A 26,226-nucleotide genomic window follows, 5' to 3' on the forward strand; every position below is an offset into this window, starting at 1 on the left:
AACCCCCCTGTACAGAGCCCCCGTACAGAGAGAGAGACACTGGCTCTGATCTCTGTCCATGGAAAAGAGTTTTCAGTCTTACAGGATGAATTACAAGCTCTGAGTGTTTGATATAAGTAATAATTAGTGTAACACGACTACAAAAAGTAGAATTATAGGATTCTGGATAAGGGGTTCAAAGGAGACAAGATGGAGGACATTGAGCATGCCTTGTCCTTCTTCATGTCTTCCAAGTTTCACTGTAGTGTTGGCATTTTTCTATTGGTTTAGACTAGGGACACACTGTTCAATATAAGTGATATATATTAGCACATTATTATAAATATAGCACATGTAGTTTCTAGTATATAATGTTTGTAACACCCCTTCACAGAAAAAAGATTTTATAAAGTTAATATAGATTGTGCCCTCAATAACATATATAACATACATTGTGCCCTCAAGTGCCCTCAGCGTTGCACAGACAGATATTACACACAGGTCTACATCTTCTGCATAACTTTGAGATCCCTACCAGCTAAAAACATATCACTGATCAGTGATAGATGCACCCATAGATAATCACAGAGCTGTGGAATGGTTTGAAGGAACTTTAAAGCTCATCTTGTCCCACCCCCTGCCTTGGGCAGGGACACCTTCCACAATCTTTAGGTTGCTCCAAGCTCTGTCCAGCCTGGTCTTGGACATTTCCAGGGATGGGGCAGCCACAGCTTCTTTGGGTAGCCTGTGCCAGGGCCTCCCCACCCTTATACAATATATACACTATATATATATGTCGGAATCTGTGGGTATTGGTGATTCCGAGATTGTAAAAAGTCTCTTGTCTGTCAGCCCCGCTGCCAAAGCAGAAGCCATAATTGGTCTGTGCTGTTTCAAGGTTGTTTATTCTGTTTATCTCTAACATGTTCTGCTGCCCTGCCGCAGCTCTGTCCTGCAGGGCAGCGTGTGGGGCTCTGCCCTCAGTGGGATGGTACAAACATTAAATACCACAAACTACCTGTGCTGGATTTACAATAACGTGCCAATATCTGTCACCTACGTTGGACAGTGTGTCCCCAGCCTAAACAACAGAAAAATGCCAACACCACAGTGAAACATGGAGGGCATGAAGAAGGAGAAAAAGGACAAGGCACACCCAATTTCCTCCATCTTGTCCCCTTTGAACCCCTAATCTAGAAACCTAAAATTTTACTTTTGCACCCGTGTCACACTTAATTATTACTCATATCAAACACTCAGAGCTTGTAATTCATGCTGTAAGATTGAAAACTCCTCTCCATGGACAGAGATCACAGACAGTGTCTCTGGGGGCTCTGTCCAGGGGGGTTCCTGACCCCTGCCAGGGTCCCAGACCTGCCAGGGCAGCCAGAGGGAAGCCCTGGATTCCCACATCTATATATACATTATATATTTAGTCAAGGGTTGCATTTCCTTGCACCTGCCTTGCACCTTCCATCACAACAGCCCAAGGAGGAAGATCTCCTCCCAAAACAATGCTGGATCATATGGCTTTCTGTCCTGCCCTTTGACAGCCATCAGGACCTCCTGGTTGCTCAGGCTGCAGCTGGGAGGGTTGGAGGCACCAGGAAAGAGCCACTTGCCAGTGTGGAGGTCACAAGCAGAGGTAAGAACTGAGGGAAGGCTCATTCAAGCCTGGTGTCCTGGGAAATGAGGACTGTGGAAGATCAGGGGATGTGGAACATGCAAACCCTTTCTGTCTCTCACCTGATGTGCCTCAGGCACGAGCTGCTGGTTCCAGCACTGCCAGAACACAATGGGAATTCTCCCTGTGGATCCTCCTGTCCCTGCCAACCCTGGGAGTGTGCTGCTGTGCTTGGCCAGCTGGGTCTGCTCCAGGCCACCTCCCATCCTCTGGGGTATCCCGTGGCACAGCAGCTCGGGATCAGTGCCAGGGGAGCTCACAGAGAGATCAGGAGCTGTGTCTGGGCTGACACACATCCATCCACCATGGCTGGTTGGATCTCAGCTGTGTGAGTCCATGGCGTGGGGCTGATGCCTCAGGTTTAACTTTTATATTTTTCAGATTCTGTGCTGCTTTAGTGTGCGGGTCTGAGCTTCATATTAGGGGATGGTGAGCTCTCCTCACAGAGTAGGGAGACAAAACAATTCCTGCTCTAGCTGGGGACCAAGGACAAATGATCCAAAATTCAGGCCCAAGAGCACAGACAACGTGGGCTGGAGAGAGAAAAACAAGGATGTGACTTCATAAGCTAAAGCTGTAATTGGACAATTAACTCCAATATGCAAATGGACCAGAACTTATATAAAAGTGAGACACCCCATGACTGGTCATGCATTTTGTGACCATTTTGGTTTATCTTGGGTTCATAATTTGTGATTAACCCAAGATAACTATTTTGTAGCTGATGTTAACCAACCATTTTGGTTCATCTACATGAGCTAGGGTGTAGCCCTGGCTGGGTTCTTGTGCTTCCCAAGGTGGATCCATTTAGGCATCCTAATAAATCCCTACTTTATGCTTTAGCTCTGTCTAGTCTCTGATCCAGGGCAGCCTTCACAAGGCATCAGGGAGAGCTGGCTGACACTCTCCTCTGTCAGATTTGGGAAGTGCTGGTGGGTGGGGGAGAACCTTTGCAGCTGGAGGAAACCAAGGTTTGTATGGTCAAAAAAAGCTCGGGATGGCCCAGGCAGCCCAGGCAGCTCTAGGAGAAGCCATGGAATGGTCATTTTAGGAGGCATGGCAGGTGGAAGAGAAGCAGGAGAACAGTCAGTGTAGAGTTACAATGCTTGAAAATGATTGTTTTCTATGATGAGGTTTGCTCAGGGCAGAACAGGTTAAATTGCCCTCACCTTTCAGCAGGCCTTTCTCCAGACCAGGAATGCCATCTGTGAGTGAGGGCAGCATGGGGCTGCTCCTCCCCTGGCCCACCCCGAAGAACAGTAGCAGAACTGTGTCTGCAGCCTCTAGAAAAGATCTGCCTGCAAATAAATGCATTGATACGACTCACAGTCACATTTTACAGAGGGATGAAGGGAAGCCCAAGCTCTTCATCAGCTTTTGGTCCTGCATTGTCCTATAGGAAGTCTCATGAAAATTTGCTATTTCAGCACCCCTCAACTGCCCACAGAGAAAGTCTGGAGTGCCCTTTGGGGAGGGTCCAACAGCCTTTAGCAAGTGTGGAGTTTCACTTATCAGCCATTTATCCCCCTCCAAGACTGGTGGCTTAAATGATGCTGCTTTTGCTGGAACAACGACCACTGATTTTCCATCAGGGTGTGCTGGACGAGCTGGGCTGGGTCTCATGTGGGACCCTCTCCCCATCTTCGCTCGTCGCTCTGGGAGGGAGCAGCCCAGCACGGAGAGTGCAGCAGGTGCTGCACGAACTGCTCCCAGCTCTCATCTCTGCGCGGTGGGAGGGTTTGAAGGTGCTTCTTAACCCGGTGAGTCCGGCCTTGGGCTGGCTCGGGATGCGGGTGTGCACTCCGAGGCTGGCGGGTGCCGGCCCCACCCGCAGCGGCCCGAGGGCCGCGGCCCCACGCCGAACCGCGGCCGCACATCGCCCGCAGCGCCGAGCAGATCCCGCCGGCCCCGCCTCCGCTTCACGTGCCGCCAGGTCATTAAGAGCTGTAATGACGAGCGGCTTCTGCCCGGGTTGGCTCCGCCGCGGGCTCTGATCCGCGCAGGGAACGCCCGGATCCTCCGTCCCCTCACGGCGGCGCTTTCCAGGGGAGCGGCCGGGGGCGCTCGGGGGCGCAAGGAGCCTTCGTGTGAGGGCTCAGGCTCACGCACCCGCCTTTCCCGAACCGCGGACGAGCGGAGCCACGGGATCCCCGGAACACGCCAGGCCCCCCAGGCCCCTCCGGGACCCTCAGCCCGGGCAGCACCGCCGCCCCCGAGCGCAGCGCCGCCTGCGCTGCGACCCCTGGCCGGGGGTCGGCGCTATCTACGGGCCGCAAGGCACGCTGGGAGTCGTAGTCCTCGCCCACAGCACAGCGCCCGCCGCCCCTCACCGGCCGCTGCGGCCCGCGCCCTCCGCGCGCCCCGAGCTCGCCGGTCCCTCGGCCCCGAACCACCGCCGCCTCCCGGGGCTCCCCCGAGCCTGTCCCGGCCCCGCACCGCCGGCCCTGGTGCCCCGCTCGGCCGCCGCTTTCCGCTTCCTGCGCGCGGCGCCCCTCGGGGCTCGTAGTCCCGCCGCGCTATTCACGACGGTCCCTGCGCTGTCTCCGCGCCGCACGCCCGCGGCCGGGACGGGGCGCTGCGCCACGGCGGCGGCGTAGGGCGGGCGGGAGGAAGGGCCGGCAGGGCGGCCGGAGCGGGTGCGAGCTGCTCCGCCCGGGGGAACGCGCGGGGCCGGGGGGACGGAGCGGCAACACGGCGCGTCCACCCCCAGGTGAGCGGCGACGGGGGCGCGGGGGAAGGGAGCGGGGACATGCCGGCCGCCCGGGGCCTCCCGCCGCAGCCCCGCGGGCCGCGGCTCCCGCCCGCGCCGGGGGTCGCTCGGGGCTCTCCCGGCCGGAGGCGCCGCTGGGCCCGGCCGCCCCCGGGCCGCCCCGCACCACCTGTTGCCGGTGGGGGGCTGGAGGCCGGGCGGCCCTGGGGGCGGGCGGTGCCGAGGTGCCGAGGTCCCGGCTCGGGGCTGTGCGGCGGCCGGGGTGCTTTGCCCGGGGCTTTGGAGAGAGCTGGCGGCGGCGGGGGTCCCACTGGCGCCGCGGCCCGGCCGCACAGCCGGAGGGGTTTTAACGGGCTTGAGCGTCGTGCAGCAGCCGGGGGCGACGGGGAGGCTCCGTGACTGCCCGCGTTAGGCTGCAGTGCCCGACCTGCCTTCGCCTTGCTCCCGGCGAGGCGAGATCGCAGCTGCCGGCTCCTCCCGCGGGCTCGGGAGCCTCGCTTGCGGCACCGCCGAGTGCTCCGGGCTGGAGCACGGCAGAGCCCCCAGCACCCCGGGCTGCCTGTCCTGCAGTTCTTCACTCTCACCTCCAGCTTAGACACTCGTGCTGGGGCTGAGCGGGGTTTTACGCAGAGTTTCTCAAGCCTCTGCGAGTTTGCCCTTTAGAATCACTTGGCTGTCTCTTATCCTTGGGTCTTTTACATCCTAAGGCTGTTGGGTCCCAGTGTCTCACCAAGACTCCTGGATTTTGCTGCTTGTCAGCTCAGCTGCAGTTGAAGTATCTCAGCCTCCAGGTCCTCGATACAGAAGTCTTTGAAGATGGAAAAAGCTCTGTACTTGCCAGCCTCTCCATTTACTGAGCTCTCTCCTTTCCCTGCTTCTGGGGTACATCCCCCAGGCGGTAGGAAACAACTGTTCAGGGTGATCATCCGTGGGCCTGTTGAAGGAGATGGGATAATGTGAACGTTGTGTTTGAAATGTCACTGTTTCCTCCAAGCTGGGAATCTCAGTGAAGCTTGGCGCTCCCTAGGCCTGCAGGCCCGGGATGTGGCTGGGTGGGTTCTCATGGTCGGTCAGAAGGTTATGTGGGAATTGCTCACTGCACATGGCCTGGGGCACTGTTGCAGGACAGTGCTGCACTGCTGTGAGTCAGTGAAGAGCTGATGGAGACTGGAGAGGTGTTTGGAGGGAGCCAAGGTGGAGATGAGGGGTGCATATCCCAGGCTGTGGCTCTGAATGCAGAGATCTTGCCATGCTTTGCACATTGTCACCTGGGACTCGAGGGACTTGTGCTTCAGGGCTCCCCTCTTCCATAAACTGGAGCAGACCTGAGGTCACAGACTGGCTGCCTGTGACTCTGAGAGTCTGCTGGTGGCCTTTTCTGGCCATTTTTTTGAGATCCTGCTGAACAGTTTGGCTCGTGCCCCTGAGTGCACCAGAGCAGGGCTGAGCTCTGTCTGAGCATAACCTGTCCAAGGCATAATTCAAATTACCCTGGTTTTATGTGTGTGGAGATATTAATTCATTTCAAGTTGCATCAGCTTCAGTTTGTGTCCAAGGCTTTAACAGTTGAAGGCAAGACCCAACATTGCTCTCTTCCCGGGAGGGGTTGAATGGCTGGAGAGGCCTTTGAAGGTTGGATGTGACTGGCTGGGTTTGCTAAGCCCAGTTGTTCTGGCAGGAGGGAGAGCAACCTCCTCCAGCCTGATGACTTGGTGCATAAGCGAACTGGAGGCGTGGGCCAGGTGCGGTGTCTCCTGAATCAGAATAAATACTGGAAAACAGCCCAAAAGTGCTAAAGTTGCACGTAAAAAAGGTCAGGCATCATGCCCAGACTCGGAGCTGTCTCGTGGTGGTGGAAGGGCTGGGTGACACCATAGAGGAGCCTGGATGCCCTCAGCAGATGCACTGATTACCCCTCACTCTCCTTGCTCACCCCTTATCTTTGCTCTGGGCACCCTTTATCTTTGCTCAGAATTCCTCTGGTTTTGCAGAGGGAAGTGGCCACAGCCCTGGTGTTCCCTCAGCCAGCTGAGTGAAGTTGGCTTTAACTCGTGGAAAACATGTTGCTCTCCTCTGTCCCAAAGGTTTTGTTGGGGCTTTCCAAGTTTTCACTAGCTGTATGTGAGACCTAGAGAGAGACTCAGACTGTGCCCTGTGTCCATGGTCGTGTTGATCCTGCTGGTGGAATCATCAGCTGCTCCTAGGTAGAGAAATCCTGTTTTCCTCCCATCTTCCCACTTCATCTGAATGAGTGGGCTTGTTGGTTTTTTTTTTTGGCTTTGTTCTGACCCTTCCTGGGAGCAGAGGGGTCTGGGAAGAACCAGACCCTGTGGCATTCCTCCAAGTGGCGTGTTTATGAAGCAGAGGGAAGCTGGAGTGAGGGATTGTGGCTGCCTGTGGTCAGAGGAGGCATATTTGGACATTGTGTGTTAACCCAGTGTCCTGCCACCATGATTTTCTCCCAGTGCCCAGAGCTGGGGAGAACCTTGTGAGCCCCCGATTTGCTGGAACTTGGGGCTCTGATCAAGATCACACTCAGTGCAGCCTTTGGTGGGAAAGCTGCTTATGTGGATGGGCCAGGTGAGTCAGTGGCTTCCTCCTCATTTTCCGTCATAATCCCACTCTCTGGAGTGCAGCGAGCTGCCTCCCTGCTCCCTGGAAGCCTCTGCATCTGCCTGTGTTTGCCTCAACCTTGCTGCTTGCTGTTGGAACCTTCCTGAGAGGCTCCCTCCTCTCCAGGCCACAGTCACCCAGCTGGGCAGGGAGGAGCAGGCTGCTCCGAATTTCTGTCACATTTGCTGTTTGGAGTGTTGACACTTGCCTTGCGTTTAGCAATGGCAGCTGAGGAAGCCAAGAGAGGCAGAAGAGCTGCTCCCTGCTCACGAGAAACATTTAACTCTTGCCCTCACAGCTCCCTTCCCTGTGTGCTGGCAGCTCTCAGGTTGGCTGATAGGAAATGCCGGTGGTGTTCCCAAAATTCATTTGTGTTCAATTGCTCAAAGGATGAGGAGGGGTTTTGTGTGCCATTTCCTCTTGCACTGGAAGAAAGAAACGCTGGTGCCCTGATGCCTGGGCAGAAGGGAGAAGGGGGGGCCCTGGCAAGGAAATAGGATCCAGAGAAATGTGTCACCAGCAGAAAGAGCAATTGTTTTCCTGCATTTCCATGGCAGAGCCTTGTCCTGTTCAGGCAGTCCTTGTTTGACAGCCAAGATAATACATTTATATTGATGTAATTAGCGGGACGTGGAGTTTGCTGAATGGCTCGGGGGCAGCCTGCTTTTCAGACTAACTCCAGCAAATAGATCAGGCAGGATTGGAAAGCTGCCGTGGGTTGCTGGAATTGGCCTATTGGGTTTCTGGAGGTTGAATACATAACTGCTGATATTTCCTATTGTGCTGTACCCTGCCTATTTGAAAAGAAAATAACTCAAGGGAACATGGGGCTATTTTTGCCAGCTTGAGATGATCAAGTTTGATTTCTAAAAACTGAAGCCGAGTCTTTAGGCTTGCACATTAAAACCAGTGTTGGAACCATATCTCTGTTCCTCCACAAATGCGTGCCTCCACACTTTGCCAACGATGTAAACTCTAATGAGTGTTCATAAAAAAAGAAAGAGCTTTTCTGTTCCTGCAGTGCAGCCCCTTTTGTAGGAAATGCTGTGGGCCTGAGCAGGCTCAGCATCAAGGATGGTGACAGTGACACTGTGTCAGGGGACTGAGCTGGTGTCCTGTCCCAGCCCTTGTGTGAGCAACCCTTGCCAATCCTCAGGGCTATCACTGTATTCTTAATTTGGTGAAATAGGGACCAAGACCTTACAAAAATCTGTTGTCCTCCAGTGATGCTGCCCAGCTGCATTTGTAATGTGATGCTTCTAGTGGCACCAAAGTTTCCTCTTCATCATCTTGTCCCCAGTCCCAGGCCTGGTGATTTCAGTTTACTGAAGATATCACAGGCAGCTTCCCAACTCGTGTCCTTCTGCTCCTGTAACAAAGAAGTTTGCAGAGAAAGTTACTCATGGACAACTTTGCTGGCAGCAAATCCTCTGTGTTTGTGCTGGCTTGTGGAAGTGGGAACACAGCACTAGGGTCTTTGTATGCTGAGCTTTGTCCTCTGCTGTGGCCATCCACAATCCACAGAGGCTGCAGCACTGATGTGGTCGAGATGGTGCTCTCCAGCTTGCCCCTTGTCAGGCTGCTTCCTGCAGACTCTGGCCAGCAGGCAGAGCTCAGGAAGTCCTCGGAATTCCAGCCCTGCCCAGCAGGTCTGTTTTGAGCTGCTGGGTGCTGAGTGCTTTCCCTTCCTATCCCATGGAATGTGCAAGGATAATGATGTGATGTGGCACCTGGGGGGTGCTCTGTCTGCTGGTGTTGGTCTCATTGCCTCATTAGCTGCCGTGAATATCCAGCCTTTCAGTGAGGGAGCAGCTCAGCCAGTGCCTTGGAGGTGCTGTGGGTCTGGAATTCCTGTGTAGCTGCCAAGACCCTTGGGCTAAAAAGATCAGGGTGGTCCTTTTGAACCTGAAGGTTCCTGAATCAGTCCCTTATTTACTCATTACTGGTCCTGAGTGGTGTTCCTGGTCCATTCTCTACACCCACCCTCTGCTGCTCTGGTTCTGTTAGCAGCACCTGTCCAGGTGTTCACCACAGGGCATCTTCTTCCCCCTGCCTGGAATTGTCAGAGTTGGGGAGTGCTGGAAGAGAAAAGCTTTTTGTGAGCTCATCATCACCTACCCCAGGGGTATCACACTGCATCTGATGGTGTGGCTGTGTCGATGGTGAGCAAGATGAGGGGGCAGAACAGGGTCTCTTACTCTGCCATGCTGCTAAAGAGGCTCACTGATCACATGGTGCCAGCTGAACCCTTATTTTTGTCCTCCTTCCCCAACCTAAAACAGAGGAAGTGAGAGTGTGCTGGAGAGCCAGACACACAGGGACAAAGGTTCTTGTTGCCTTCATCTGCTACAAGCCCATCCCAAAGGAGACAGCACTTTCCCAAAGCAGGAATTTCATTAAAGCAGGTTGTTTTGAGAGCAGAGAATATGAAGGAGGAAGGGGAAATATTTCAGAGGAGGGAGATTTGCCGAGGCAACTACTCAAACGTCATGGCTTCTGGGGGTGGGATGGGCATGTTTGGCATAATCAGAGGAATTTGTACTTCAGAATCTCCAGGAGATGTAGCTGGTAATGATGTCCTGGCTATGCAGAGTAATTAACATCTGTTTCTGTATTTGAACATTCAGGCAGCGTGCCCCGCCAGACATCGCTGCGTTCCCATCCGGCCCCTCGGGAGATCCTGCCCTGTTGCTAATTGTCGAGAGCTGTCCAGAGTCCTCCTCCATACGATCCTGCTCTGCTCCATCCCGCTGTGCTCCCGAGGTGTGCCCTTCCCTGCTCTGATGGCAGCTCCCACCAGGATGCTGAGCAGCAGCGCCCGGCAGGGAGGGAGGCCAGTGGTGGGCACGGAACTATAAAGTCGCAGCCAAAGGTTCTGAGAGCACGAGTGAAGAGTCTGAGCTGACCCAAAAGCTGTCTCCTGGGAGGACCAAGCTCCAGCTGGATGTCACGGGAAGCTCTGCGAGCTGGAGTCCAAGGGGATGCTGATTGAGGGACCAAAAATGTGAGGTTGGTTGTCTCTGCTGATGCCATGCTGATGGGCCTGGAGTCTCAGCAGTCATCTATTCTTATGTGCCTTTTTTCACTCTCTGTCCAGCAGCTTGGGACAGCAGCTGCTCCTTCCTTGGTGTGCTCCCAGTGCTCGGTGCAGGGACCTTCTAGCATGCTTCTCCAGCCGGGCCACTCAGCGGGTGCCAGCAGTGGCCGTTCAGGACCAGGGACACCAGGCTGACCCTGCAGCGACTGGCACTGGACCTGCCAAGCAGGAATTGTGTTGGGTGAGAGGCTTTTCCGACTCAGCTGGCACTGGGCTGGGCTGGGAGGGGCTGGAAGGAAGGAGACCTTCTCTCTCTGGTTTGTGAGCACAGTTACCCTGCTTCGTGTCTCTCATGCCTCTTGTTCTTGTCTTTCTTCCTTGTTTGAATTCCTCTTTTGAGTGTTTCTGTGCTGTCTGTGTGAAGGCTATGTGCTCAAATGGGTGGGGATACTAACGTCCTCTGGCCACCTCATGGTGAAGAAGGAACTGTTAAAGTGGAAGAGAAAGTGTGGGGTCTTCCAGCACCTTAAGCAGTGGAAGCTGCCTGACTGTCTCAGGGTGTGTTTGAGGCAGTGCAAGGGCAGGGCAATAATCAAAGAAACTGCACAGCTTTGCCTGCAGTAACCACAGAGCTGTGGCAGTGCCCACTGGGACAGAGAGGTGACTGTTGTGCCTTGTGTGGCTGGGCTGCTCTCAGCCTGGGCATTCAGAGCCTGGGCTGTGGAGGCAGGACGAGGTGGGTGGGAAGCCAGTCTGAGCTTGGACTGTCAGGATGCATTTGCAGCATGTGATGATGTTGTTCTTGGATTCAGATGATCCAGGTTGACATGGCCTCATCCAGGTTGGGGCTTTAGATTAATCAGATGGACACTGGTGCTTGCTGTGTGGTGGCCCATCTGGTCTGGCTGGTTGTTTATGGAGTAGCTGGGCTCTTTGTGTGTTGTTGATGTCCAGCCACAGCAGAAGGCCTGCAGGAGCCTCTCACAGCTTTGGTCAGTGAAGCTGGGCCATGAGCACCCTGGTGTTTGAGTGGTGACTGTCACCAGGCAGATGTTGGCCAGATCTCCACCACAGCTTCTTCCACTGGGTGAGAGGGATGAGGTGGCGTTCCTTTTCTTGGATCTGTTTTGATACAGCCTTGGAATGTCTTTCAAAAGCTCCTGCCCTTGTTCCTGTTGCCTGACCTTGCCATGTCTTAGCAAGAAGAGCCTGCTGGAGGGAGCCTGGGGGTCTGCAGCGCCACTCAAGGCTCAGGCCTGTGGATGTGTCTTGCAAGGCATGTGGGAATGACTCCGGTAACATGATCTCCTCTCCATATGCCCTTTGGTTTCCGGATGCAGTCAGCAGCCTTTGGTTAAAGCTCTGCTCCCTCCCTGTGCTGGAGGTACCCCTCGTGGCTGGCTGGCTTTGCTCCACCATTACTCAAACCACCTGCATTACGTTTCAGCCCTCTCAGAATACAGCCTTTTCCTCATGTGACCATTGTATTTCTTCAAATGACTGTTCCCAGAAAATATTGCTTAAGGTGTGTGTAATTAACACATCCTACATCCTATCATGGTGTAGCTAAAGAGGAGCCACTTGTGATGGGACAGTGAGCCAGTAAAATTACTGTGGTGAGGAGAGGGGAGGGTTGTGGTGGTCTCAGGCACCGTTTTGTTTGTATCACTTCCTTGTACCAGGTGTTATTCCTCACCTCTAATCTCAATACAGTATGATCTCCTAACAGAAGCAATGGCATGGCTGCCACATCAGTGTGCAGAAGGATTGATGTATTTTTCAGGTGTCACCTGGAGGTGGAGAGGTGGTGAGCAGTAATGTGGTGCTTTCTCATTAAATGATTGTGCTGAGCTGTGCTTCCCTATTGCTCAGAGAAGCTGTGGTTGCCCCATCCCTGGAAGTGTTCAAGGCCAGGCTGGATGGAACTTGGAGCAGCCTGGGATAGTGGAAGGTGGCAGGGGGTGGTAGGAGATGGGCTTTAAGGTTCCCTCCAACCCAAAGCATTGTGTCATTCTGATTCTAGATGAGGAACTTCCTCTCTGCCCCCTGAGTCTGTCTCAGCTTCCTGTTCTCTCCTGGTTCCCTGTGCTCTGGGGAAGGCAGGAGCCTCTTGTGCAGCTCTCAGCAATTCTTGTGCTTTTGTCTCTTGGTTGTTTGTGATGGAAATGCCAAATGGCACCATTGTCTGACAGACTTTTTCCACCTCTGTGTTTGCCTGAGGCACAGCTAGAGATGTGTTGGCTTAAATCTAGGCCAGTTGGTTGGAAATTGGGACGTGGTACTTGATGAATGCCAGGGAAGGCCAAATTGCATTAAAATGGCAGAAGGAGACAGCCAGGTGCTGCTGCCTGTGTGGCTTGGGCAGGACACTGCAGTGAGGACTGGAGCTATCTCTAAGAAGGGATGTAACTGGATGTGTCTTGGGGAGATGATATATTTACTGTCTGTCTAATCTGTGTTAGAATTAAAGCTGTGACTGGAGTGTCTGGGGACAGTGTGCTCAGGGGACATCTCCACCTCCTGTCCCTCAGGCTTTGCTTTCCAAGTCTGTGCCCTGAGTTTTCACTGGCTATGAGACTGTTTCTTGCTGCAGTTCTCTTCCCCTCCCTTCTGCAGTGGCCAGCCCTTCATCTGCTTACCTGTCAACTTAGCATGATCTAAAGATACAATCCCTGGTGTCCTTTTGGGAATGACCTCGTGTTTGTGCTATGTCTGGGCCTCTATGAATTTGGGTTGCTGAGTGATTGGGAGGAAGGAACTTAATGGGTCATCAAGTCCAGTTCCATGCTGCTGAAGACAGGCAGTCATCTCATGCAGGCCATGAACTTGTCCAAGAGCTAATTGTTGGAACTCATGCTGTGTTTTTTTCCCCCAGTGCTTCTGGAGCAGCTGATCCAGAGATCTGCTCTTGGAAAGGTTAGAAACCCTCCTGACACTTCCAGTGTCCACTTTTCCTGGGTTGCTTTGTTGTGCCTGTGTCCTTGCAGAGTGTTAGCTTGCAGATGAGATGATGACTTGCACATTTTTTTCCTTTCCTGGTTTCTGTAACCTTTATGTCCTGCAGTTGTGGCTCTGGATGGAGATTTGTCCTGAGAAATGTGCTGCTTTGTTTTCTCATTTGGGCAGCCTGGGTTGGCTGGACCCATTTGTTTCCTTGTGCTTTTGAGTGTTTCAAGTGCAGGTGGAGCTGTGAGCTGCATAGTTTGTAAATGTTAGTGAGTACAGAAGAGCACTTTATGCGCTGGTGTCATTTCTGTCTTCTTTTTTAATGTTTGTCCTTGCTACTTGTGCCACCTTGCCCCTTCAGGAGGGAGAGGTGTCAGAAATATTTGAATCAAGGGGAACCTGATAAAGCAGTGTATTGAAGAACCAGTGCCTGGCTCTTACTCGTGGTTCTTATTCATGTTTATCTCTAGCTGTGAATGTGCAATAACAACAGTTCTGTTCAGCACAGGCTGGCAGAGCCTCAGACAGGAAGATCTGCTGTTTACCAAGCAACACTCTACTGTAAGTGAGAAAGAGGGGAAAAAAGTGGTTTATTGCTGCTGGGTAGCTCAGAGTGTAGTTAAACCTTTCTGAAAAAAGACGAAACTAAGAGCACATGTGTTACTCAAGATGCATTTTTCCTGGCAAGAGTCCCATGTGTGTGCTCTTCTTGCAAAGCATCCCTGCGTATGCTCCTTCCCATTCAATTCACAGCATATTGGGAGCAGGCAGGCAAGAGCTTCCTGTTTTTATAATGCAACTGGTCTCAGCAGGCAGTCTGTCGAGGTGATTTTTCAGCCTGACATCTTTTGTAGCTGGGGCAGCCTGTGAGCTGAGTAGGATGGCAGAACTCCGCTGCAAGGATTATAAACACGGGGAGGAAAAGATCTGGAAATGAGATCTACTGGTAAAGCTTCCCGGGATTGGATGCTGTGGCTTGTGTTGTTTTGTTCCTTCCTCTGTGAGTCTCTCTGTGACATTTCCTTGCTGCTGCTGGTGCTGAGAGGGCCCTGCCAGCCCACCCACACCGCGCTGAGCTCTGGAGTCCCCCACAATTGGCCGGGAATTGCGGGATACACGCGGCTCGTTGCACTTCAATGGAGCAGTGTTAATTGACTTAATAGAGCACTGAGTTTGGAGGGATTTCCTTGTGTGGGTTTTCACAACGTGTGTGCACTCAGACCCTTCTGCAGCAGTGCCCTTGTTGCCATTTTCACGCTTGTTCCGAAACTGCTTTGCAGTTGTCAGTGGAGATGAGGTTTGACGTTAACCCTTATTTTGAAAAATCCTTCCTGCTTCTCCTCTTTTTCTCCCTCCAGCTTGTGATTAAGATGCTGATTGCCCTTTCAGATCTGTGTAATCCCCTCTCTCAAAGTGACCCGGATAGATTTCTAGTAGCTCCCTGGATTATCTGTCACTGGTTTACAGTGACCAGTGCAAGGGAGAAGAAGAAACTTTGTTCAGACTTTGATTGTAGTTGCTCTGTGGCTAAGCTGCCTCTGCAATACATCTACTTTTCCTGTCAATCTTTCACTTCACGCTTCAGACACCTCTTCCTCTGCCTGCATACTTACAAAGAGTCAGTGCTGGGCATTAAATGCAGCTTAGCCCAATTCAGCTGCTGTGTATGAGTTTCTCCTGGGCTAAAGTTGGGCCAGAACCAGTTTCAAGGCAGCTGTAAAAAAGGTAAAGACCCTCAAGCTTGCCTTTGCATGTTGATGTCTGTGGCCAGAGACATGTGCTGCTGTTCTGGACTTTGTAGCATGGAGCATGAGATCCTGCTCTGTGCTGGTCTGGGACACCAGGTTCAATTATCTTGTTAACCTCATTAATAGCCCATCTGGAAATCTGCTTCCAGACAGTTCACTTCAGCTAGTGATATTTCTGCAAGTGGTGTACCGCTCTTATTTCTCACCAAGACCTGGAAAACAGCTCACTTAAAGCTTCCTGTCCCCTCAGTTTCCTGCAAGGCCAGAGTATCTGATTTTCTTCCCTCAGCCCTCTGCCCCAGAATGAACATTTGGGTGGGTGAGTTTCACTCTTCTCTCCTTTTTCTATGTCCTCCCATCTGCAGTGCTTGCACACTGCCTGTCATCCTTGTACCTTGCACACCTGAAGACTCCTTGGCCCAGGCAGGTAAGGCAGAGTCTTCTGAGTCACAGAACCCCAGGGAGCTCTGTATGAAGCATGAGGGCTGGAAAAGCCTCCCCCATCCCAGCTGAATGTGCCATCCACTGTCCCATCCCTCCAGTTACACCCCTGCCTCAGTCTGTCCTTGGAGGTGCCTTCCCACCCTGCCCTGCTAGAAGCTTTGCAAGGAATTGGAACTTGCTGACACCTTCATTTCCTGCCAACACTGCAGCACTTGGACTGGCTTGGCAGATGAGGGTAGGGAGAAAGAGCAGCAAAACTTTGTCTTGTCCCCAGCTGTGTGCATGACACCTGCTCAGCACAGAGTGTTCCAGCTCGCTTGCTCCTGCTGCACTTGAGCCATGGAGCTCTCATTGGATCAGCGTTTGCAGCTTAGATTTCAGTGCTGTGTCTGCCTGAGATGGGTGTCTTGTTGCTTGTCTGCTCTTCCCCTGCTGCCTTGTGGAAAAAGAGAGGATTCTTCCCTTCCTCTCCTGGGGTTATTTCTTTCCTCAGAGTCATCTCAGCCTGGTGAATTCCAGCCATGCTTTTCCTGCTGCTGGTGCCTGGTTGTGTACATCCTCAGGTCCTGCCACCCTGCCTGGAGCTGGGGGCTGGCTAGATCACACAAATGCTTGAGCTCCTTTCCCTTCCTTGGCTAGCATAACACCATCAGACACTTCCCTCTGCGTTCTTAGCTATCCCAACCTGCTCTGGCACTTCGTGACTTTCTTAGGCTGCCACACCAGGTGCTATGCACCTTCCAGCCCTGCACACCATTCCCTGCTTACCCTGGCCTCTCTGAGCATGTGCCTTCTGAAGGGGAGATCTGCTGTGCTTGGAGGCAGGATTGATGGGAGGCCTCAGGATGTCTGAAGTGGTCTCCTCCAGCTCGATGCCCCCACACAGCCCCAGCTCCTGCAGCTGTCCCTGAGCTCCTTGGTGTTTAAGGGTGTCCCCAGGGAGGAGGCTGTTCCTCCAGAGCTGTGTGTGGGCTCTGGCAGTGAGAGCTGTTCAGGAGCCCTGGCTTCTCCCTGCCAGCAGCTGCTTACATGGGACTGAAGGCAGACAGCTCCTCCTTTTCTGGTGACAATGGTACCAGGTCCCAGCACATCTGGCTCCCCTGGGCATGGTCATGGTCCCAAGGCTGCCAGAGCTCCAGGAGTGTTTGGACAATGCTGTCAGGCACAGGGTGTGATTGTTGAGGAGTCCTGGTGCAGGGTCAGGAGTTGGACTTATGATCCTTATGGGTCCCTTCCAACTCAGGACATTCTGTGGATCTTAGTCAGCCCCCAGGCAAAGGAGCTCACATAGCAGAGGGAGGAGAAGGGCTGGTACTTCACCTTCAATCTTAGAAGAAAGTCTCCTGCAGCTTCCTCTAGGTACAGCTTTGAGGGATGTATTTCCCTCGGGTACATGGTGAGCATTCTCCTGGGCCAGCTGCTGGCCCTCACCTCAGACCAGAGCAGTCTGGAGTTCAGTATGTCTGATGGTATTTTCATTCCTGGGTCTTCCCTGGAGCACGGGAGTAGCTCAGAATTGACTACATTTATAGGCTGGGGGAGTGGAGGAATTAATGAAATGGCAGAGTCTTGTCACGGAGTTTCCAAGGCTGAGAACCAAGAGAGGCTGGAAAATTCAATCAGGAGCAAAGCTGGCCCATGCCACATGGATCAATAAATTACTAGGAAAAGGAGTGTGAGGGTATCCCATCACAAAGAGGGGCTGCTGCACGTGGGACCAGCTGGGGTGAGTCTGCCTCACTGGTTTCCTCACAGCTCCAGGGACCTCTGTCTCTTCTTCCTGCTGTGTGCCAAAGGGAAGAGCTTGGGGCTGATGCTAGGAAAAGTTAATCTTGCAACTTCCTAGATGCATTTAAACACATGGGCTAGTTCTCTTTTTTTCTCTTTTTTTTTTTTTTTTTTTTTTTTTTTTGGCTCTCTTCAGAGCCAAAACCTGCTCTGAAACTGCAGAGAAGGAAAGGGGGCTGGGTAGATTCCCACCCTTCCTGCCTGCTCTGCTGTGACATGAGAGCTGGGGCCCAAAGGGTCAGCACTGCTCACTGGTGTGGAGGAACAAGGGTATGTGGAAGCATCCAGGCAGCTGCTTTGCTGTCCTGGCAACAGGAGGAGCTCCATGGAATAGCTTTGCTGTCCTGCACACGCTGTACATGCCTGCTGCCCGGGGTCTGGTGGAGAATTGGAGGAAGGGCCTGCATCACGTACCACAGATCAGGATAAAGAGCTGTGAGTGGCTTGGGGGTGGCGAGATCAAACTTGTTTTCATTTTGGAAGCAGTATTTTGGGAGCAGTTACACAGTATCTGTTCAAACCTGGTAGTTACTGCATCCACGAGGGGCAGAAAACCAAAATCCAAACTCAGCATCTTGCTAAGGTGCTTAAGTGTTAATTTCCATGAGTGAGATCCACCCTTCTCAAGGTACTTCAATCTCTTCACATTGTTGCTTCCCCTCCAAATTAGACATGTGGAAGCAGTGCTTTGTTAATTTGAGGAAAAATCCTGCTCCCTCCTGCCAAGACAGAGGAACTCTTGGCAGTTTGCTCCCTTTTAGTGACTGAAGCCTCCCCTGTTCAGCCACGTGCCTGCAGGTCATCTTCTCGGGCATCTCCCTGCCCAATGGCAGAAATTCCTCAAAAATAAGGCTGAGTGCTTCCAGAGTGGCTTTCTTCTTTAATTGACCCCTTCCCTTTCTGGGGTGCAGTTTCCTTTCTCACCTTGACTTCTTGGAGGCTCCTCATTTGCTTAGTGCTGGCCAAAGGTGTTTCGAGGCTCAGCATGGTGAGCATGTAGGTGCTTTGCATTGGGCTGTAACACTGCTGCCACTCCTGTTCTCAGACTGGTTTGCCCTCTCCCCACCTTTGGGCAACGCTCCCCCTTCAAAATCATTTATTGGCTGCTCTCACCTGGCATGAGGATGACCCTGAGGAGAAGGATTTACTGCTTTGCCTGGAGAAATCCGATTTCACGCAGCACTCACAGCCAAGCAGCCCAGTTAGACCAGACAGTCTTGGAGATCACTCAGATTTAGCTAGGTTATCCTCCACCTATTGATAGCTCCCTCCCTCTCCCAACTCCACCCACCGTGGGGTTTTACTGCAGGTTCTAAAGCAGGGCTGCCAGCCTTTCCCCTCCGTGCAGAGAGGAGCTGCCTGTTCTGGCTCCCGGTGTGGAGCTGGCGGAGGAGACAGGCCGGGAGAGCGGCACCGCGCTGGGAGCCGGCAGCGATGCGGGCAGCAGGTGTGTCTGTGTGTCTGTTGGGAGGAGCTGAAAATGGTGTTTCCAGGGGCAGCAGGAGGAAGCAAAGGTTTCTGCTTTACCAGCTTGAGGAAGTGGTCTTGAACCAGGCTGTGGAATTGCTTTATGTGGCAGTTTAACCCAGCTCAAAGGGGAAAAAGGCTACTGACGCCTGGGCACCCTTCCTCTGTTTGGCTCAGCCTGGAGTGAGGGGCTGTTCTACCCATCTTGCCTTTACTTACCTATTTTATCATGATAGAACCTGAGACTTTGAGTTAAGAGCCAGTTTGTTCTTCTAGTAGGTGTCAGAGTTGCATCCCCTGTGCCTTTGCTGCTGGAGCACACAGGGCTGCTGGGATGGGGCAGAAGAGCCAGAGATACCACAGGTGTGGGATGACTGATGTCTCCAGATAAACTGAGCTGATGATATTTGGAAGTGCTCCTCCCCTCACATCGCGTGGCTGTCATTTACCCAGAAAATCAGATTTGTTACAAATTAACTGCTTGAATAGCAGGAAATGAGAGGGGATGTGCCGGGGATCCACTTCGGCTGGATGTGCAGAAATCAGTGAAACCATGCTGTTGGGTAGTAGGGATGGGGGAGCTGATGCACAGCAGGAAGGCAGCCCAATTAAAACAAGGAGGAGGTAGGGAAAACTGTGTTCTTGGGCTTTTTTCAGATTTGTTTGGTTCATCCAGACTTTGCAGGCTGCAGAGACAATGACAGAGCAGTTAACATTCTCCAGTTAATAACGTAATCCAGGCACATTCTGGTATTGAACTTGTACCAAAATTGCACCTGTTCCTTGAGCTGCTGCTTTTGAGAGTCTATTATCTATCAAGGCCTTTCTTGATCCCTTAGATCAATCCTGGGATTGAAAAGCTGTATTTTAGGACTCCTCATCTCAGCCTTTTTACAGCAAGAGTAGTTTCTTCGCAAAGGTCTTTCTGTGGTTCATTCATCTCCTTAAATCCTAGTGGGTAATTGAATAAGCTCAGCTGTGCTAATTTTTCCATCTTCCTTGTTTCTTCTTTTTTGCTCTGTTAAATGTTACCTTGATCCATTGCTCCTGACATGCATCCAGATTGTCCTGCCTTTTCACTTGAAGGAGAGACGTGTGTGTGTTTAAACTTCTTTTAATACAAAGGACATGAAATGTTTCTGGAGTTTAATTGTGAGGATGCTTGAAGAATCAATTCCGAAAAGTAGGAAAGAGAGAGGGAGGAAAGGAAGAGCAAAGCCCCAGACCTGCTTCTGTAGGTAGGGGTGTGCTCAGGATCAGCTAAAACTTGCCTTGGGCTGAAAGTAAATAGTCACAGAAAATATTTTGCAGGTCCCCAGTCTGTCCAGTTCCAGTCCTGCTGGGGTGTTAATGGGGAACAGGAAAAGAGCAATGTTTTATTTTACATGTAAGTACACAAGCCATCCAGTCCTTATGGCTGAGTAACTAAAACTGGTGTGCCAGTCAGAGCCCAGACTAACCTGATGTGTGTGGTCCCCAAGGGCTGCTGGTTTGGGCTCCAGGTGGGCCTGGCTTGTCCCATTTTCTGCGTCTTTCCCATGTGTGAAGTGCTTTGTGCTGGGTTCTGCTGTGCTTCCCTCCATCAGTCGGTGCTTCCCTGTGCCTGGGAAGTCCTGATGCTTAACTTGGGGGAAGCCTTTTCCAGAGCCCCCACACTCCCCATCTCCAGCAGCAAAAGCTGGATTCAGTGACACAGCCCTTCCCTTCCCAGTGAGCTCTGGGATGGGGACTCTGATCAAAGCATGCATTGATAGGCTTTAGAACTGGAGGGTTGTTGCTGAAATCATACCTTATCTTTCTCTCTTTTTCTTTCCTTTTTTTCCCCTTTCTCTGTGTTTGTTTGTTGTTTTTTTTCCCAACTCTGATCAGAACCGAGCTTCCTTTGTCCAGCGTGCTGGGATCTTTGCAGCAGCCCATGCCGCAGCGCCTCGCCCGTTCCACCTGATCTGCCCATGCCACTGGCTTGGACCTAACCTAGGCTCAATCTCAGCGTGGCCTGGGCAGAGGGGAACCATGGGGAGCTCTGCCTCATCGCTGGCCGCAGAGACGGAGTCGGACCATGGCTTCGGTAGCTCGCCCTACCCGGGGCACCCGGCCGTGGGCTGGTATAGGAGCAGTCCCGGTGGCCCCGTGTGGCAAAGTGCCCTTATAACGCGGCAGCACCAGCACTTCCAGCACCGGCTGCGAAGGTAAGGAGGAGGGGAAGGAGCCTGCTCACCCGCTCACCCGCTCACCTCAGCTTCAGTCCGGCTGCTGCCTTGGGACACGACTTGCTTTGCATCCTACTGAGTGTTGGGTCCCTGCATTCAGAGGCTCAGTTCAGTTCCTCGGGAAGCCAGAGTCAGATTCCCACTGATCTGAGTGATGCCAAACCCTGGCTTTACACGGGGGGGCTGATGTCTCCTGCAGAATGGACTGCAGAACTCATCCCAGCTCTTCCTCACTCGCCTAAATTGTCAAGGTGGCTGTCTGGGAATGGGATCTCAGTTCCTTGTTTGCCATGTCCTTGTGGCTCCTTTTGTTTCTGGCCTCCCAGCCACACTGTAGTGTCACAGGTGGAGGATTGTGTCTCCAGGTTGGGTGGCACTAAGTTGCAAGAGTTTCTGAACTTAGAAGAACCAGAGAAGCTGGTTTCATGCAAAAGCACATTTCACAGGAATGAAACACACCAAAAGATAATTACTCTTAAAAACAGATTAGTATTTCCAGCTCTCAATTGCTATCCCACCTCGATGAAATCAGCATCTCAGATGTGTCTCTGAACTGTTACCTCTGCCCCTTCCTCATCAGCCACTTGCAGTGGGGAGTTTCTCTTGTTTTTGTGGGGCTGGTGTCCTGCATTCAGTCTCTGACAGGTTGAGAGATTTATCAAAAAGCATCCAAAACCCCTCTGCCTGGGGGCTTAGCTACAGAAGCTGCCGTGTTTTGTGCTGATAACGTTTGAGCCTTTGCCTAATGCCTGCTTTGTGTGGACTCCAGCCTGGATGCGTGTCCGTACCTGCTTGAGTCTGTTTGGAGCTGCTGGTCATTGAGGAAGAGCTGCTTGCTGAGTGTCCCTGAGCTGTCCTGGCTTTCCCCTGGAGGTGTTTGCTGTGATGTTGGTGCAGTCCTTGTTTTTTTGCCTTCCTGCTGCTGTGGGGCCTGGGGTGTGCTTCCTGGGCTCTGGTGCATGACTCTAGAGCATCCCAGCAATGTCAGGCTTTGTTCCTTTCTGGCCCTCTCTTGGGTCGTCTTCTTGTTGAACTGGGAACAGTGTGAAACCAGTAAGCTGTTGTCTTTATTCTCTAGCATAGACTGGAGTACCTTTAAAAAAGATACTTTGTGCAGTTCCCAAATTCTGTTCCTGTGTGTGCCAACCTGTGTAGCTGGTCCACAGCTCTGGTTGGTGATCTGTGCTGTGTGGGTTTGTTCCCTCTGGTTTAGAGGGATTCTGCAAACAGAGCTGGATCCTCCCTGCAGGATTATCCCTTCTGGACTGCTGGTTATCCCTCTGTTGCCTTGAGGAGTTGGGAAGGTGTGTCAGCTCACAGATGAAATCCCTGGTATGGCTGTGCACAGCCAGAACCAAAATTGAGGAACTTAGGGTACACCTGGCCCTGGGCACTAAAAAAGGCAGTGTCTCTGCAGCCTCGTGTGTGGCAACTGAGGCTGCTCATGACTCCAAGTCTGTAGTTTGAGGAACTAAGTGATATCTTGACATGTGGAAATAAATTTCCTGAAGAGCCAGCCTTGGTGGTGGAGCGGATGTTGGGGCAAGAACAGGAACTGCCGGTCTTGGCGCAGATAACGCCGGTGTCCTGTGGGGACAGGAGTGGCTTTTGTGCTAATTCCTTATTCCCCTGCTAAAGGGAGAGCAGAGCTCATCCCGACTCAGTGTGGCGTGGTTCCTGGAGACAGGAAGATCACCGGCTCTGCTTCACTGAGCAGCGAATTGCGTGGGAAGAGCTGGCTCCAGGCAGCGATTATGGAAGTGGGTTCAAAAGCCCTGCTGAGATCAGCCAGGCTGCCAGGCATCAAAGGGCCGCCGCTCCCCGGGAACAGCCGGGCCGAGGAGCAGCGGGTGATTGGTTTCCAGAGAGGAACAGATAAATACATTCTTTAAAAAAATTAAGTTAGTCAATAGACAAGTCAGGGTAGGTATCCTGCCTGTGCATGTCCTCGTCCCCGGAGTCATGTAGTGTAGGAAGGAAGTGGAGTACTGGGGAGTCAATTTGAGGCTGGGCTGGAGTTCTAGGATAGACTTTGCTTTTCCTGCTGATTTTCTGTTCCTGCCTGCAGCCACCTTCAAAGCTGATAATGCTTTGGCTGCTGTGGAGCAGCACAGAGCCAAGCTGCTCTGAGCTGTCTCAGGGATGAACACAAACCTTCCTTGGCAGAAAAACAGGGACACAAATACTTAGCGAGTGACTTTGGTCTGTACTTGATGGGGGAGTTGGGGGAGTCATCCCTAGTGGTGGGATGGGAATAGGGGGAGAAATCAGTGCTGTTTGGCTTTCAAGATTTTAGAACCTGGGAGGAGGCTTCACTGTCTCCTGTTGCCTGAATGAGGCTGATGGTGTGGAATTCCCTGTCTGCTGAAGACAGGGGGACAAGAGGGAGTAGGAAAAGGGCCTTAGTGTTAGAAGCAGCAGACTTGTGATAACCACATTTGAGTTCCTGGTCTTTTCTGGATGGGGCTGCAGTCTCTTTCTGTGTGTCAGCATTTAAACAGGAGCCTGTCCCTTTCCCAGTGTGCCAGGAGGACACAGCTGTTGAAAGACTGGAGGTACCAGGTATTAGATGCATGTTGGAGTGATCTGATTGCAGAAACCTCTGCTTAGAGCAAAGATGTTGGGTTTAAATTTGCCCCGATAGCTGTGTGCAGCCAGACAAATTCTGGCTCAGCTGCAGGTCCCCTTGGGCTCCATCTTGCTCATGTGCTTGAAGGTGCTTGGCCTGGGCTCTTGTTGGGTGGGAGCATTCAGCTGAGCCTGGGGATCCATTGTGGCCAAGCTTCCCGCTGTGCAAAACCCTTCCTGGAGCTGGGAACAGGAAGGGGCAGTGCCACAGACTGGGTGCTGGCAGCAGGACATGGCTCCATTGCTGTGGCTGCCACCACAGAATGGTTTGGGAGCTGTAGGATCATAGTGGTTTCTAGATGCTGCTGGAAGGGGTGGTGGCACTTCTCCAAGGTGCATCCTTCCACATTGTAAGGGGTTAGGAAGGAATTTGGGCTGTGAACTGTCTCCTGATGAGATTTAAGGGAATATTCCTGTTCACCTCTTCCTCAGTCTCAGGATTCATTAAGAGGGTCCTGTTGAGTACTGAGAACTTCTGGATTTTGCTCTTTGGAGAGGCTTTTGGGTAAAGGGTTGCAAGGTCTGTGCAGCTGACCTAAGTGTCTCTGCCCACTACTCATTTTGGCTGAAGCTCTCTGAACTCCCTCCTCTTCCAGAGGATATTTATTTCCTGGGCTTTCCTGCTGTGTTCTGCAAAAGATTTTTATTTTTCTATAAAAGCCTTTGCAGAATGAAATACCTCTGGGTCTCGATAACTGTGGAGGGAGAAACACACTCTTTTATTATTCTTTTTTATTATTATTATGATGTGCTAAAAAGATGTAAATCTCCCTGCTTTTAGAGGGAAGTGAGGGGACCTGCTTTTGTTGTTGGCAGGTGGTGGGAGGGCATTGTCTGCCACCCCCTGCTCCCCAGAAGCACCTCTTACTTCTGGGGAAGATCTCCGGGCAAGCCTAAATGTCCTGGATGTTTGTGAACCCTTGGCTTAAATACACGAACAGTAGCAAGTCAGAACTGCTGGGCAGCATCACAGAGGCCTTTTCTGTGGGCTCTGAGTTGTTTTGAGGCTGATTATGAGATTTTAATAACTGAACTCTGGCATATGGAAGTGTGGCAGGGCGCTCTGTGGAGGAATGTGGCTTTGTGCTGCTCCTTCAGTCTCCTCCTGTGGCACTTCAGCTCTGAGTGCAGCACAAGCAGAAGTGTCTGGAGGACACCAGGACAGTGCTTAGTCTGGAGAAAAGAAGGCTCAGGGAGGATCTTCTGGCTCTCCACAGCTCCCTGACAGGAGGGTGCAGCTGGGTGAGGGTCAGGCTCTGCTCCCAGATAATAGGGACAGGACAAGAAGAAACAGCCTCAAGTTGTGCCAGGGGAGGTTCAGGTTGGATGCTGGGGAAAAGATTCTTCACAGGAAAGGTGGTCAGGCATTGGAACAGGCTGCCCTGGGCAGTGGTGGAGTCACCATCACTGGAATTGCTCAGAAAGTATGTGGATGTGACACTTGGGGACATGGATCACTGGCAGTCTTGGCAGTGCTGGTGGTACTGTTGGACTCTATGTAGAGGGCTTTTCCCAACTAAATGATTCTGTGTGTCTCTTGCTGGGGAAACCAGGGCCCAGAGAAATGAGATTCTTGGAAAAGAAGCTCCTGGTAAAGCAGCAGGTGACTGCAGGGAATCACCTGGTGGTTGTCTGCATCTGTTTTCTGTCATCAGATCTCAGGCTGGGCATTGGCCCTGGGAGGTCTGGCAGCCTCAGCAGGACAGGTAGCCCAAGAGACCTGGGGTGAGGCAGGCACAGATCCCTGGGTTTTATCAGCAACCTGCATGGATTTGGGTGTGCTCAGAGAGTATTTTGCACCTTTCAAGATCACTCACTGGTTGCGGTTGGAAGGGATCTCTGGGGTCCAGCTGGTCCATCTCCCTTGCTAAGCCTCCATGCAAAGAACAGATGAGGCTGTGGTGTGGCTGTGGAACAGATGGGGATCACCAAATGTGCTCTGAGTGTGTATCCACAGAGGAGGGATAAAGACGCCAATCATCCAAACCACGAGGACTACCAGCAGCTCTCATATTCAGGATGTGCCTGCTCAGCACACAGCAGTGGAACCTGTGTTTCCCAGGTGCTGCAGTGAGGTGAATCCATCCCTGTGTGGGTTGTGCGCCCTCTGGAAGTTGCTGTGGAGTTTGGTGGAGTAAAGATGCTGCAGGTTGTTGTGGATACTTGTTTGATGGGAATGTTTCTTTTTTAACTGTTTGCTCACCCATTCTCACCAGAGCCTGTGGTATCTAGAGCAGTGTCTTGCTTAAGGAGGTGTTGCAGTGCCAAGCAGTTGGCAGCATGGAATGCTGTTTCATCTGCCTGAGGCCCCCAGCCCTGCCCATCCGCTCTCCACTGCCTGCTCCAGCGGTCACAAAGCCTATTAGCTGTTTAAATTAGCACTATTTATAGCTCTGGAGCCACGAATAACTTGAAGGGTGGTGCAGAGCAGTGGAGACCAGAGCTCTCAATAGATCCCCAAACAAACCCTCCCTTTGCTCCTGTGTGCCCTCCAACCTTCCTCATTTCCATGTCCCACAAGAGCCATCCTGCCTCAAAGGAGGTCAAATCCAGGGCAGAGGCAGCATGTCCTCATCTTACATGGCAGGCTTGGCCAAATCTGAGCAGAAATGCCTGACTCTCTTGTCTGGATGTTGCTGTCACAGCATGGAGAGCACAGCAGAGCTGTCCCTTTGACACTGCCAGCCTGGAGAAGGGAAAAACCAGCACCTTTTACCTGGTTTGGGAATGCTCCTGTCTGCAGGAGCTTAGCACTTTTGCTCCAGGACCATGGGTTCAGGTCCTTCTCCAAGTACAGGTGTTGGGGAGTTTTGCTTTGGATGTTGAGGGTGGAGAGGGGGAGGAATTAGTAGTTTGTGGGTTTTTTTGGGTTTTAAAAGAATTTTTTAAGAGTAAAAGGAGCCAGAGCAGGGATTTTTTTTTTTTCCAGAGTAACTCTTCTGCATTGCTTCTTTGGCTGCATAGGGAGGAAC

General features: G+C 52.2%; 1 protein-coding gene across 7 annotated transcripts in view; it reads left to right on the forward strand.

The window, feature by feature from the left end:
• Positions 1 to 3,352: 3,352 nt before the first annotated feature.
• The window catches only part of CAPN15 (calpain 15), a 57,559-nt gene continuing 34,685 nt past the window's right edge, over positions 3,353 to 26,226 (forward strand). For 2 of the 7 annotated variants that reach the window (XM_072935593.1, XM_072935594.1), the window contains exons 1-4: positions 3,353 to 4,373; positions 9,614 to 9,990; positions 10,087 to 10,264; positions 20,286 to 20,605. In XM_072935593.1, coding sequence (XP_072791694.1) covers positions 9,968 to 9,990; positions 10,087 to 10,264; positions 20,286 to 20,605 — 521 coding nt within the window. In that variant the 5' untranslated portion in view covers positions 3,353 to 4,373; positions 9,614 to 9,967. Of the gene's footprint in view, positions 4,374 to 9,613; positions 9,996 to 10,083; positions 10,265 to 12,898; positions 12,940 to 19,727; positions 19,804 to 20,285; positions 20,606 to 26,226 lie in introns of all 7 variants that reach the window. The other 5 variants (XM_030284691.4, XM_030284696.4, XM_030284690.4 and 2 more) reach the window with 5 other exon arrangements.

Source organism: Taeniopygia guttata, chromosome 14 (genome assembly GCF_048771995.1).
Source record: "Taeniopygia guttata chromosome 14, bTaeGut7.mat, whole genome shotgun sequence".
NCBI classification, from domain to species: Eukaryota; Metazoa; Chordata; class Aves; order Passeriformes; family Estrildidae; genus Taeniopygia; species Taeniopygia guttata.